General features: G+C 49.1%; 4 protein-coding genes across 4 annotated transcripts; 2 read left to right on the forward strand and 2 right to left on the reverse strand.

Moving 5' to 3' along the window:
• Nucleotides 1–160: 160 nt before the first annotated feature.
• ASPVEDRAFT_596184 (IFRD domain-containing protein) lies at nt 161–2,239 on the reverse strand. Its single transcript, XM_040815494.1, has 2 exons — nt 1,701–2,239; nt 161–1,621 (listed from the first exon to the last, which is right to left on the reverse strand). The coding sequence occupies exons 1-2, from the start codon at nt 1,889–1,891 to the stop codon at nt 373–375; spliced, it is 1,440 nt and encodes a 479-aa protein (XP_040666712.1). The 5' UTR covers nt 1,892–2,239; the 3' UTR covers nt 161–372.
• A 349-nt stretch (nt 2,240–2,588) lies between these two features.
• ASPVEDRAFT_51990 (uncharacterized protein) lies at nt 2,589–5,542 on the reverse strand (the record flags this gene model as incomplete). Its single annotated transcript, XM_040814558.1, has 6 exons — nt 2,589–3,519; nt 3,585–3,823; nt 3,949–3,950; nt 4,431–5,218; nt 5,272–5,388; nt 5,454–5,542. 6 exons carry the CDS (start codon nt 5,540–5,542, stop codon nt 2,589–2,591), a joined length of 2,166 nt encoding a protein of 721 aa, XP_040666713.1.
• A 345-nt stretch (nt 5,543–5,887) lies between these two features.
• On the forward strand, nt 5,888–7,006 carry ASPVEDRAFT_127458 (putative RNA binding protein Rnp24; the record flags this gene model as incomplete). The annotated part of the gene is made up of 1 exon (XM_040806459.1): nt 5,888–7,006. The coding sequence occupies one exon, from the start codon at nt 5,888–5,890 to the stop codon at nt 7,004–7,006; it is 1,119 nt and encodes a 372-aa protein (XP_040666714.1).
• Nucleotides 7,007–7,920: 914 nt separating this feature from the next.
• ASPVEDRAFT_51992 (uncharacterized protein) lies at nt 7,921–13,881 on the forward strand (the record flags this gene model as incomplete). The annotated part of the gene is made up of 6 exons (XM_040814559.1): nt 7,921–8,552; nt 8,638–9,947; nt 11,123–11,262; nt 11,454–12,249; nt 12,318–12,529; nt 12,583–13,881. 6 exons carry the CDS (start codon nt 7,921–7,923, stop codon nt 13,879–13,881), a joined length of 4,389 nt encoding a protein of 1,462 aa, XP_040666715.1.
• Between the last annotated feature and the right edge of the window lie 41 nt (nt 13,882–13,922).

Raw genomic sequence — 13,922 nt, forward strand, 5'->3', positions numbered from 1 at the left:
TTGGTGATAGTTGTGATCGAGAGACAGGCATACGTAACGAATAACATTGGTGTTGAAGTCCTTTGAGATAGAACTTATTTAGCCTCGCAGGTGACTTTTATGATCAACCCTGGTTACTCTACTTCTGTCAAGGCATTTTCTTTTATCTTCTTTAGTTGAAGCGTTGCCACACATATATCTGGTATCGAAAAGTTTGAAAACCAAAACAAACATGAACCAAAAATAAGGCTAGGAGCATCGAAAGGAACGGAAGATGGATACGCCCAGGTATTCGCAAAGGGAAATTTTTGGTTGTCATAAAATGAAGATAAAGCAGCAAAACGTGTTAGGAATAGAAAAACTAATAGGAATCTGTAATGAAGGCGAATCAATCTAGTCACTGTCAGAATGCGCTGCCGCCCAACGCAAACTGTTTCGCATCTTCGCTGCCTTCTTAAAAGCGGAACGGTCCATTGGCTCATTCTGCATCCGAACCATTACGACCGGAAGGCTGTCTAGAACAGCACGATTGCCCTGGAAATAGTGGATTGCAAAGCCACCCTGAAGCACACGGCGCAGCGAGTTCAGACGGATCCATTTCCACCAGCGATCGATATGCACGACGCCTTGCCGGCCGATCTTGACGGTGAGCTTGCTGCCGTAGTGTCGGTTTGTCTCATGGTCAATTGCAGAGCTATACATCGGGCCGCGGCGCGGGTCTGAAACCGTAGTGGAGATGGACGCAAAGTTGTTGTGGAGGTTCTTTTTATCGCGCTTGTTCAGACGTCTTGTATGCACTGTTGCGAGAGCTTGCAACTGGCGCTCAAGCTCGGGCGTGTTGTGGTATGGGTCGTACCGTTTAATCAGCTTGGGGCCGCGGAGGTTCTCTTTCTCGGACTCGCTGTCATAACCAGCATCTTCCTCCTCGTCTTCATCGTCAGAATCCTCTTGGGGGGTGTAGCTCTTCTCGTATAAGAGGGCGATGTTCTCGCCAGCCGCTATTTGTACGTTGGGGTCATTAGCGGTCAACTGTTCCATGAATATCTGAATCGAGTCTTCGCTTTCGTTTTCAAGATCTGCGATTTCTGTCGCCATGAAACCCCACATCTGGAGTGCCGCACCAACGCAAGTGGAGCTGCCCTGCGCATCAATGGATTGTCCATCAGAAGCGACTATGTCTAAAAGGAACGTCATCTGATCCTGGATACCGTCATCCCCAGCACCGCCGAACATAGTGCATGTTCCCAAACAATGAATTGCTGTTGTTTTGATTTCAGATGAGGTTGAATCGCGAATCATACGGGTGAGGAGAGGCTCCACGGTCTCAAATATGGTGTAGTCCGAAGCGGTTATTGCTAGAAGTCCCAGAGCGCGCAGTGCAAGCACGCTCTCTCGCTCACTAGCTCCCGATTTGATGCTGCGGGTAAACGCAGCTAGAAGATCGGGAACTCGGCGCCGGATAGACTCTTCTATGAAGTGGAACTTGGAGAGGCGACAAAACGCAGAATAAGTTTCTTCGCGGCCAAACGTGCTGCTCCGCTTGCGATCCAAGATGTCCTCGATGACTTCATGAAGCTCCTGGGTCCAGTTGTCGTTGTTGTTGTCGAGATCAGCATTTTCGAGATCGTCAAGCGAGCCAAGACTATGTAATTATTTAGTATACAGCCATAATATCATTCCCACATAGTGGGGGAAAGCCATCCAACACGGGCAAAGCTTACCTGACCGCGGTATCGTCGCTGAGGTTGCCTGCATCCTCATCGTCTGAAGCTTGTCTGCTTGCATTTCGAGATGACTGGCGAGAGTTTTGCGCGGAGTTGGTGCGCGAATTTCGCCCGGAGCCTTCCCTCGAGGCTGCTTTGCGAGACATGGTCTTGCCACTCTCCAGAACCTGGCGGCGGAGATCGGGCATGTTGATGAGCGTGGGGTATAATATTATACACCTAGACTGTGATAGAAAGTGGTGTGGGTAGTTTTGTTCGCTGGCGCGCTTTCTGCGCGATAAGCAAGTAGATGTAACGAGTACAAATACAGGGTGGTTATAGAGCCCAACTATTCAAACGGTATTGAGTGTGAAAAGAATTTGGTAGTTATTTGAGGGACGATCGACATTATAAAGTCGAGAATAATAAAGGCAAAGATGAAGGGCTTCTTTAGAGGAGAGAGTTGAAGGAAAGAAAAAGAGGACTGATGAAAAGAGCACAGGACCGAAATAAATTTGGGGCTTGCTAAAGATGACGTTGGCGCCCAGCCTGCTTTTCCATACATTTACAGCGTGAAAATTGCGCAAAATGGGTTCCAGACCACTGCAAGTGCAAGAGTCTAAAACTGAGTATTATGCTTTTCGGTCCTTTTTAACTTTTTAACTCGAATCATTCCATCCCAACTCTCTTCCAAGATTTGATTGTCATGCATGAGTTGATTACGTCCGTGCAACCTCAGGCACCAATCATTGTCAGGGTTATCAGCACGTGATGCGGGGTCCTTATCTCAGCTTCCAAACAAAAACGAGGAATTATTCAAGACGGCAACTCAACGAGTTTGCTAGTTAAAGAAAGGGAAGAACAGGGAAGATAAGACGAGTTCCCAGGGTATCAATTTCATGTCTATCAGCTCTGCGGGCGTGTCGTTGCTAACTGTATAATCCGCTTAGCTTGGTTCCCTTCCAGATACTCTCGTCCCTCCCGCTGCCGTCCATCTTCGTCGTAGTCTTCATCGCCCTGTTCTAGATCAACCTGCAAACTAGCATCGTATGCTGCCATTACTGTCTCCTCATCAACCCGCAGTCCTCCCTGCATAAGCACTCGAATGCACTGAGCCAACCGCGCAATTTCACGTCGTGTGGCGGGAGATATTTCGTCGTTCTGACTTGAGTAAACCGAGTTCGAGACCATTTCTTCCATACGCGTTATCGACACGCTATCCGTGGTTGAAGAGGCTGCGGCTGTGCCCTCCGCGTGCTTTGAAATCCAAATATACCCGTTTACTCCGAGAACGATATCCACCTCCCCACCGCCGTTAGAAGTTGGTATCGTAAACATTTGTCTCCGTGATCGAACCACTCCAGCAGTGGATCCTGATCCAAGACCCCCCTTGACTGATGAGCTGGATGCCCCACTACCCCCGGCTCCAGCCACAGCTAAAAAGACGCCATTTCGAAGTTTACCATATTTAAGTGACCGAGTGTGAAGCGAGGCCGCGCCATCTGAATGTACTGTTTGTACTTCAGCAACAAGCAGATCTCCTTCGCTAAAGAATGTTCGGATCTGCAGTTCGTCTGCACTTGTTCGTCGACGCAGGATACCGCCTGGTAAGTTGATTGCAGAAAGAGGTAGCTGGGCTAAAAGAGGTGCTGCGACATCAACCTTCCACCGTTTGGACTGGACTTCGACTATGCGCCCAACCACCAGATCGCCGATCTCCGGCGTATAGCGGGCTCGAAGAGGCTGGACAGAGAGCAATTTGTTGGTCTTCTGAACAGTTCCAGCAACAGTCGCAATGATAGACGTCGAAAGAGGATTTATATACGTTCCGTGACCCCTAGATGAAAGCACCTGTTAGTCCGCAGGCATGAAAACAAGTCAATAAAACTAGAAGCAGCAAACCTCATCCACTGTGGGTCATCTGTCACGACCTCTCCTGGTGTAATTATCCCTCTTCCAACATCTGTCCCTTCTATTAACCTAGGCCGCTTTGTCGGCTGTGATGTTTTTGTGGGTGTGAGCTCAACACCGCCGTCGGAGTCAACGGACATTTCGTCAATTTCAGATTCGGCGTATGTTGCCTCAACATCATCCACAACGGGAGGTAGAATTGTAATCGCCATGGCGATGTTTCCAGGATTCTGGGGCCTGTGAACGGGCTTTGAAACACTGCCGGGCTGCTTTTATGATGATATAAGTCCGTTAGATTTTGCGATTTCAAGCTTCAGAAGGACTTTTGGCCTCTGAGCAAACAAAGCAAACTTACCGCTCACGGGTGGATCCGACAAGGTAAGCGGGTACTTTGGCGTTGGCGTCTTCTATCTGGTACTTCACCGATAGCGAATACGACTTTCTTTTTTCTTTTTCCGACCTTTTTCATCTTAGCTTTAATAATCTAGAGTATATCATATATATTAGGGGGTTTAATCGGCTAGCTCAGTAATTCAACATTTTTGGCATGGACTGTAATATATCGAAGATGGCTACAACTGATAAAACGGAGGCGCCATAGAAGTTGCATATTCACAATATAGGGGCCAATTTCGAAATCACAGCCCGCAGTACAGTGAAGATCAGGCTGCAGAGTATAAAATAAGCTTCGCGAAGGTGGTCAACATGGAATGATAATGACGTAAATGTACTAATAATACAAGTGAGGTTGCTAAATGAGGTTGCTCAAAATGCAACACCAAGTTTATGCGCCAGCACCAGAGGATCGTTTTGCAGGACGCTTGGTGTTTGAGACACCTTCGTCCTTCTTCTTCCGATTTGAGCGACCGCCGGTGCCGGCCTTAGCTCGAGGAGTGCTCTCCTCATCGCGCTTACGTTTGGCCTTGGAACCGCCCGATGTGAGACCAGAGTCCATCACGACACTATCTTCGTCGTGAGTGTCCTCGTCTTTACGAGAAGTAGGTGCCGATCGCTTGGAAGCGCGCAGGTTTGAAGGTCGCGACCCTGATTTCTCAGAAGCATTCTCGTTATCTTGTAGAAAGATATTAGGATGGTTTTTGCGCAACCAATGATGGACCGAGACAGGACTTCGAAGAGCATGCTCCCTTTCTCTTTCCAGCAAGGATGGCTTCTCCGGGACGCGGCTCAGTTGAACGGCGGCTGACATATCACCTAACTTTGCATCTGTGGCAAGACAGTATTCTGTTTCATGCTCTGGGGTCAGAAAGCCAAGATTTTGGTTCAGGCTAGCATCTTCTGCTGGGGTTATCGAATTCTGGCCTTCAGGAGCAGAATGAGGAACTTTTGTCAAATCCGTGTACCGCAATAAAGGTGCAAACGCCGTGCCTCGTTTGACGCTATTCTCAAGCTTTTCATATGACTCGGCCGTTATATATCCGGTTGATAGTTCATTCTTTGCAGACCTTAATGCTGACGTGGTCGATTCAGGGTCATTATAGGGTGACGAAAGCTCCCCGTCAGGGGTTGGAAGAATGTCTTCGTCACCAGGGACATTCAAATCGTATCGGAGCTTGGGCGAGATGTGCACGGTTTCGTTGAACTCCAAAAGAACTTCCAAGAGTTGACTATAATTGTATCAATTAATGAACGTAAGACGCGTGATGACCAAATAACTAACTCGTTTTGCTCCTGAATTCTCTTTGACAGATCCTCGATGCGCAACTGCTCGTGAATGAGCGTCTCGCTGTCTTTCATTTTGCGTTCAAATTGAATTTTGAGCTTTGCAAATTTCTTCCTGTAGTAAAAAAAAACTCCAATTAGCATTGTCAATTACTGTTGTACCCCTCGGTCTGCGCTTACTTGAATGATCGATGGGACTGCTTGGTAGGGGCATCAGCATCTGGGAGGCTCTCGGCCAAAGACCGTGTTTCGTCGCCTTCTTGAGACATGATTAGGAGGGCTGTGATTAATTTCTTCAAGAATGATGTTGTCCTCGAAATTCAGGATTTGCGCTGTCGAAAGTCCAATTAAGCCGGGTGGACGGTACACCAGCTGAGGGAGATGATCAATAATAGACCAACCCTCGCGGTCGCGCCAGTCGAGCCGAGAAGCTCAAAGGCGGAAAGATTCTGCCCGTCAAAAGAATAAAAAAAATCATGGCAGAACAAGAGCCAATATTTATCCACCATCACCACAATTTATCTTTCTCTCCGTTGATCATATAAATTTTCTAACTCTTTCGCCTTTTATCTGTCTAGTCTGTATTTTTATTGCCTAGAATATATCGAGACAGAATGACGGCCGTTAGCGAAGAAAACCACAAGAAGCGAAAGCTGCTCGACGGCCCTGAACTCGAGATCGATGTTTCTGCGCCTGAGCCCCCCTCGAAGAAAGCTCTGCGTAAAGCTAAGAAGAAATCTGGTGACACAGATACGAAAACCTCTGATGATTCGTCGAAACCAAGCGCGGACTCCAAAACCGAAAACCCCGCAGAGACTGAAGCCACTCAGAAACGCTCAGACTATGGCGTCTGGATAGGGAATCTGGCATTTTCTGTGACTAAAGAGGACCTACGGCGGTTTTTGACGTCTAATTGTTCGTTCACAGATGCTACAATTACCCGAATTCATCTTCCCAAGCCTTCAGACAAGAATTCGAGGGCGCAAAATAAAGGGTTCGCCTACGTTGACTTTTCTACGCCCAAAGCCGTGAAAGAAGCATTGGATCTAAGCGAGCATCTTGTTACTGGGCGTCGTGTGCTGATCAAAGATGCGAAAAACTATCAGGGTCGACCAGAGAAGTCTCGGGCGGATGGCAAAGATGCTGTCTCGGGACGGCCTCCATCCAAACGTGTGTTTGTCGGTAATCTCAGCTTTGATGCCACTAAAGAGCTGCTCGAAGAGCACTTTGCAAAATGTGGAACCGTTGCCAACGTACACCTGGCCACCTTTCAGGATTCGGGGAAATGCAAAGGCTATGCATGGGTCGAATTTGAGGATATTCCAGCTGCTGAAACGGCAGTGAGAGGGTTTAAGATCATTACAGAAGATAATGAGGGTGAAGGAAGTTCAGAGTCAGCGCCCGGAAAACCTACTAAGCCGCAGCGGAGAAAAATATGGGTGAATCAAGTTTTGGGGCGACGCATGAGAATCGAGTTTGCCGAAGATGCGACAACCCGCTATAATAAGCGATTCGGTAAAGGTGGCGACGGGAAGAAGGGAGATACTGAAAATAATGGCGATGCAGAGCTTGGGGATTTTGAGGAGGTTGCAGATGAAGGAAAGCCCCAGCGTAGTCAAACCACAAAGTTCAAGCACGCAAAGCCAGATTACTCCAGATATGATGAATCGACAGTGCAAAAGCTAAGTGGTGCTATTGTTGAGGGCAAGGGAAGGAAGACAACCTTTGACTGAAACCAAGAAGGATAGGCATTTTCCTGGCCCTGATTTCAGGTACCCACGCTGGCACCTCCCATGACTATTGTGAAGTTGTATCCACGGGCCAGACTGAAGCCGTCTACGGACCTGCGAAAGTTGATGCTTATTATCTGAGGATTCATCAATCCCGCAGGAGGTTACTATATTGGGCAGTCCGACGTGGCACGAGAGAAGCAAGAGATCACTGATACCCAAGGAATGAATTTCCTAACACACTTTTTTTGTCCCAACATTTATCAAAGACCAGTGGCCTGTTGGTTGTGCCACCTTTTTGTTTCGTAGAAACCACTGGTATGGGGTATAGCTGACGAGTTAAAATCGCAAAACCCGCTCCAGTCAGCATGGTTTGCTGGGGTGGATGTTGCAAAGGTAGCTGTAGTGGGTTTGTGGCATGGAAGAAAAGGAACAAATAACTCTAGTGGTTCCAGAGAACAAATGCAGGTTACCTTCCGGTTTCTTGCCCGGAATGATGCCGCTAACATTATACTTTTGGAACAACTTTGGCTTGTTGATAGTTAGTGTTCTAGAATCGCTGAGGTGGTTAGGCCGCGCTAAACCGGCTTGGGGTACTTGACATCTCCTTCGATGACATGCCTCGACGTTGGAAACCATCAAATCTTCTCGACTGCTTTCTTTCCTTTCCTCCCTCCCTCTTCTAGGGTGCTCTTCTTTACTCTTAGTATAGTTTTATATAAGTCTTCTTTCTGTTCTCAGCCTGGTGTTATCCCCTTCATTTTTTTTTTTGTTTGGAGTTCGTCATCCCGCCTCTCTCTCTCCGCTGCTGGTCGGTGCTGGTCGGTGCACCCATACCTGGATTCTCCTTTTCAACGCCCCGTTGTTTATCGATTCGAAATCCATCTATATAAAATTACCACTATTGTTCTTCCGAAATGGCACCCCGTCGACACAATATAGGTGCGAGCCGACGAAGGAGACGGGAAGACGAAGGTGAGGACGAAGGCTCGGTGGACGGAGAGGTGGAGGAGGACTCTCTAAGCGAGGCTTCAGTCGGAAGCCACCAGGATGATGATGATGCAGACGGGGAAGGTAGTGACGATAGTGAGGACGAGAATATACCAGTCGACAATCCGAATAGTCAACAGGTCAATGGTCGTGTGCCAGAAGGGCCCCGCCGTCACCATTCAGTCTCCCCCAAAAAAGCTACGTTAGCGACGGCGATTTCTGATACGGATGCGATGATGAATGGGTTGAAGATATCGGGCGAGGGGAAAAGCGCTGAGGAAATCCATTTCGACAACATGAGAGGGGAGTTCGATCGGGCTGGAAGAGCACCTTCCGCACCACCCACTGAACCGACGAGAGAATCGTTCATGGAAACAAAACGTTCGGAGCATGACAAAAGTGCTAGGGGAAAAGGCGAGGATCCCACTTTTGTGCCTACCCGAGGTAGCTTTTTCCTCCATGACAAACGCTCGTCGGAAACTGGCGCCAACGGTCACAAGCCCTCTAACAAGCCTAAATCCCGGCCGTACGGTCTCATTGTCGATGGCAATGTTCGGAGGTATGTGCATACGTTACCCTAAAACCGCAGCCCAGCTATATCGAATGAACGATCCGGTGTGCATTATTCTAACCAATGCTCTTAGGAAACAAGATATTACTACTGATGGGCCGTGGACGCATGATCTTCATGATACTGTTGCTGGAGACGATCCGCCTGCTCCTAGACGACCTAATGCCTCAACGAACACCTCGACATTTTCCCATAAGAACTTTCCCACGCACGTGCCCACGGCTCCCAATACCTCAACTCCAAACCGATCTTTTTCAACCACCGTGGTTGCTGGAAAAGTACCTGTTGTGGTGTATCTTCCAGGCATGGATAAGCCGGTCACCTTTCCTGCAGTTGAGAAAAAACAATATACCCGTCTACCTGAACATCGACCTCCTCTACGCCGAGACAAGCCTGTTAGAATATCAGTTCCTGGCGAATCAGCTAGATATATTTTCCCTGCAATAGTGCGATCCTTTGTCTTCATCCCCCGAGCGCAACGGCCCAACCAACAATCTTTTCGTGGGCGTGGTCGAGGTGGCTACATGCATGGACGACGCCCAAGCGTCTACGCAAGCTCTACGTATACACCCAGTGTCGCTATGAGCCGAAGGTCGTCTTTCGGTAAACCACCATCCCAAGATGGTTATCTTTCCCCAGCGGCGTCGGTCGTCTCACGGCAGACAGTAGTCACAACTGAGAATGGGAAACCCGTTGTTCGGCTGCCACCTCCCCGTGCACCGGGTGCTGCACCGATTACTCCAGCCACGACCTACCCCCATCCTCAACCACAACCGCAGCATCCCATCTGGCGTGAGAGTCGTGCTACTCCAATCACAATACATCAACCTCGCCCGCAGAAGGCTGTTTCTCTAGCGGACATTGAAACCCCAGCCAGCTTCCCCGTCAATCCACCGCAAGCGCAACAGGAACAGCCGTTCCATCATCAAGCCCCTATGTCCAGCAGTGGTCCGTCCCATGGTCCTGATGTTTCTGCAAACTACCCTCCCCCAGCACTTACAGCCGCTACTCCCCTGTCCCAAATACCCGAGCGCGCAGTTCACGCCCCCCCGTTTCAAGCATATGGATATCAACAAACCCCGACCTACTACCCTGGTCCATACCAGCCGGGGCCTGTTTATTATCCTGTTTCGGGCGCAGAGTATGCGCCATATAATGGGGTTGGGACGGGACCAGGAGCTTCTTTCCCTGCGAATCAAAACGTCCCGTATATGGTCCCGGCTACACACACGCCATCTGAAACAACATCACAAGCAGGCACAGTTGCACATGAGTCAGGCGGCACGGTTTATTATCTTGATGCTTCACAGATGTACCCAGGACCAACGTATGGCGGCGGGGGTCCCCCAGGTGGCGCTGTTGGCATGAGTGGGATCACGCCTAGTGCGACATATTACCATTATCCTCAACCCCAGGGTGCTTATTATCCCTCACAGTAACCCACGGGAGGACACCAAAAAAAAAGGACAAATACACCAAAAAAGAAGCTTCACTTGAATAATTCTTCGCTACCTTCGCTTTCTCATTTTCTTTTCCCCTCTTTTGATGCCGTTTCATGAATGAGTCCCTTACCCCAGCTCCTCTACAGCGACTTTCCGCTTCGGCGCTTTTCTTTGTCATTTGCAACCACATTGCTTCTGCCACATTTCCAAAAAATTCTTACGGCTTCTTTTGGCTTTCCGGGCATGTTTCTCCCGGAGATTCTCGTTTTATTAGTCGTCGTTAGATTAGGATTTGATGCATTTCTAGCGAGCTTTTGATGTTATTATATGTTCTGATACTGTTCAGGAGTCTGTATGGAGCGCGTCTCAACTACCTATGATATTATATTATTATGCAACAACAGTGAACTCGGTGACGGCCTAGGCTGGCTATCAGATTTTCTTCATTCGACCTTTTCCACTCGATGCTTTTACGCCGACGACTTCTTGGGACTCCATAATGCTTGTCGGTTAAGCTCCTCTCGTATGCCCGGTTGCATCATCGCCTCGTATTTGCTTTTTCTCCCTTTAGCTTTGTCCGGGATCCCCTCTCTCAGCCACTGGAATGAAGAACGTTAGTAAAAGAACCAAGCTGGAACAAAAATCCATAAGCTCAAATTCGCAAGCCTCCCTGTAGTCAACCAATTGGCGGGGCTTGAAGACTGATTCGCAGCCTATGTCACAGCCTATGTCACAGGTGATGGCACCACGACTGCCAAGCAGTGAATGCATTAGGTAAGCCCACCGCCTCCGGGTGCAGCACAGCAGGGCAGGTGACCGCCGACCAGCGCCGACTGTCCAGGCATCTTCTTATCTGCCAATTATAAGCCTCACTCTTGCTCCTCTCCTCTTCAACTTCCCTCCGCCTCGCCTTGCCTCGCCTCGTCCTCGTCATCTCCTGCTGCCTCCTCATCTGCTTTTTCGTCTTTTATTCATCTTCTTTCATCTTTCATCGCTCTCTTAAATTTCTGCTTTGTACGTCTTCTTTATCTTGACTTATCGAGCTCGTCTCCGCATCTCCGTTGTCTTATCTGTTGAAGCTAGCATAGCTACCCGCCCGGCGAGCAACTACTCGAGGGCACGCCGTTATGTCCGCTCCTGCTACCACTCCAGTCGGGCCTGGCACCTTGATCACTGTTAAGGTTACATATGATGACCACACTAGACGCTTCAAGATTCCGCTGAGAGATCTTGGAGCTCGTACTTTACCCCAGAATGTAGGTTCTGTCCCCACTCTAGCTCCGACCGCGGCCATCGGCGGTCTTCACCGTACATTCGGCCCCTTCGCCCTCCCTGTCGTTCTCTTGTCCTATGCCTCATTCTTATCTTGTGTATTTCCAAGTCTGTTATACGCCGAGGCAGACAATTCAACCCTCATACCACTTAATACTGACCATTCTCACTGTAGTTGCGCCAGTTGCTTGGCATCCCGGCGGATACCAACGTGATCTTCGAGCGGTATTCCGATAGCGCAGGTTCTTATGTTCAGCTTGACACCAATAATCCTGCAGTTTTCAAACAACTCTACCGAGCTGCTAAGGCTAAATTGAAGCTGCGGATCAAAGCCACTGTCCACGAGCCCACAACTCAGGCTGCAGTTCCAGATAGCTCTAGCGAACCGCATGGGCCAGCAAGATATAGCTATCTTGAAACCGTTTTGAGCTCTCCAATTCCTGCAAAAACAGTTGGCGCAGAGATTGGTTCTGCAATGCCATCGGCGACTTTGCCAGAGAGTACAGAAAGGTCCACGTTGGACGAGACTGAGATCCGCCAGTTGCCGAATACTGAGACAACTGACTCAAAACCTGCCAGTCAGAGAGAATTTATCCTAGGCGCCGACATTCCGAGTGCCCCGATCGTTTCTCACACCTCTCATGCCGGAGTTTTCTGCATTGACTGCAACCACTGTGGCCGTCCTATCCCAAATGAACACTATCATTGTAACACCTGTGCCGATGGTGATTACGACCTTTGCCCACAATGCGTTGATTCCGGCGTTAATTGCCACGGGGATGAGCATTGGTTGGTGCGACGTTTCGTAAAGGATGGCATCATCACTAATAGCACGACAAAAACTCTTGCGTCTCACAAGATTCTAACTCAGGAAGAATCTCAACCCGCGTTGTCAGTACCAAAAAGTGAGCCTGAACAAGCTGAAGCTCCTATTTTCAGCTCTGAGCGTATCTGCAATAACTGCCTTAAGGGTACGTATATTTTAATAAAAACGCCTTCTTTTGTTCATCAGCATTTGGACCGGGCTAATTGACTGCAGAGTTTGATGAGAGCAAAATGGTGTCTTGTGCTGACTGTGAAGACTTTGATCTCTGTATAACATGCGTTCTTGGACATAAGCATGGACACCACCCATCACACACCTTTGCGTTGCTAGGTGATCATGATGCCGGACTAAAGAATCTTGTTTTGTCCCGCTGCAAGCCCGGCCGTGGTTATCACCATGCGGCTATATGTGATGGCTGTGAGAGCGTACGTTGTAACACTTATAAGACGTTTGGAGACATCTGCTAACTCGACTTTAGCATATTACCGGTGTGCGTCACAAATGCCTTACATGCCCCGACTGGGATTATTGCTCTGAGTGCCATCTCTCGGCGTCCCAAACTCACCCTAGACATCGGTTTGCTCCGCTTTACACCGCCATCTCCGAGCCGCTGCAGCCCCACGAAGTTCACTTTGGCGTGTACTGCGATGGCCCAATATGCAAAGATAAGTCGAGACCGGGGTTCATTACTGGCGTTCGTTACAAGTGCTCTGTTTGCAACGACGTAGACTTTTGTGACAAATGCGAAGTTCATCCGGATAATTCGCACAACCGCACTCATCCAATGGTCCTGTTCAAAACGCCAGTGCGCAGTGTTAGCGTGAGCACCGTCCACGAAAATACCCTCAACAGACAGACCAACATTTTGGGCGACCGCAATCAGAGATCCACCTCTACTCAAGCTTCCACTCCGCCCGAGCTCGAATCAGAGACCCTGTCGTCGCAGACTGTATCTAGGGAGGAGGAACATGCTCTCGAGGAAAGCAACTCGCGTGCTTTCTCAACTTCAAACAAAGAAGAGCAGGCGGTTAAGCCTGAGCAGACTTATGGCCCGAGCCTCAATTCTGAATACCAGGCATTTTTCCTTGAGGATACAGTATCCGACGGAACTGTGATGCGCCCCGATCAGGTGTTCCAGCAGACGTGGAAGCTATACAATCCCGGCCCACTTGCGTGGCCTGCTGGAAGCAATGTCCGTTTCGTTGGCGGCGATTCCATGTTTAATGTGAACACCAACCAACCCAGCAGTCTGGAAGAAGTCACAGCTGCCATGGAAAGTAACAAATTGTCTAAGCCACTGGAGGCAGGCCAAGGCGCACAGTTTACCGTGACTTTGAAAGCACCCAAACGCCTAGGAACTGCCATCTCGTACTGGCGTATGAAGCTTGCAGATGGTACACCCTTCGGACACAGGCTTTGGTGTGAAGTTGAAGTACGGGAGGATTTGATTAATGTCGACGAAGCCAGAAATGTAGCTTTTGACGAAAAGGCGCCCGAGCCTCCTGCGGCCGACAACTCTAACGCCTCGGAAAGCCAAATGGTCTTCCCCAAACTTGACAAGGAATCACCATCAGCGAGCACACACGAAGCTGCCGGTGTGCCGCCCACTGCCCCCTCTGTGAGCAACACATCTGAGCATGATGTTCTCGATGATGTGGCCAGCCTGACTTTGGATGACGAGACCGAGACCGAGGCTGGGTTCCTGACCGATGAGGAATACGATATTCTGGATGCCAGTGACCAGGAATTTCTGGACGCCAACTCTTCTGGTCACTAGTTACTTTGTGAAAACAGCAATCTTATGACCGAAAAATGATC

Source organism: Aspergillus versicolor (genome assembly GCF_001890125.1).
Source record: "Aspergillus versicolor CBS 583.65 unplaced genomic scaffold ASPVEscaffold_3, whole genome shotgun sequence".
Lineage (NCBI taxonomy): Eukaryota > Fungi > Ascomycota > Eurotiomycetes > Eurotiales > Aspergillaceae > Aspergillus > Aspergillus versicolor.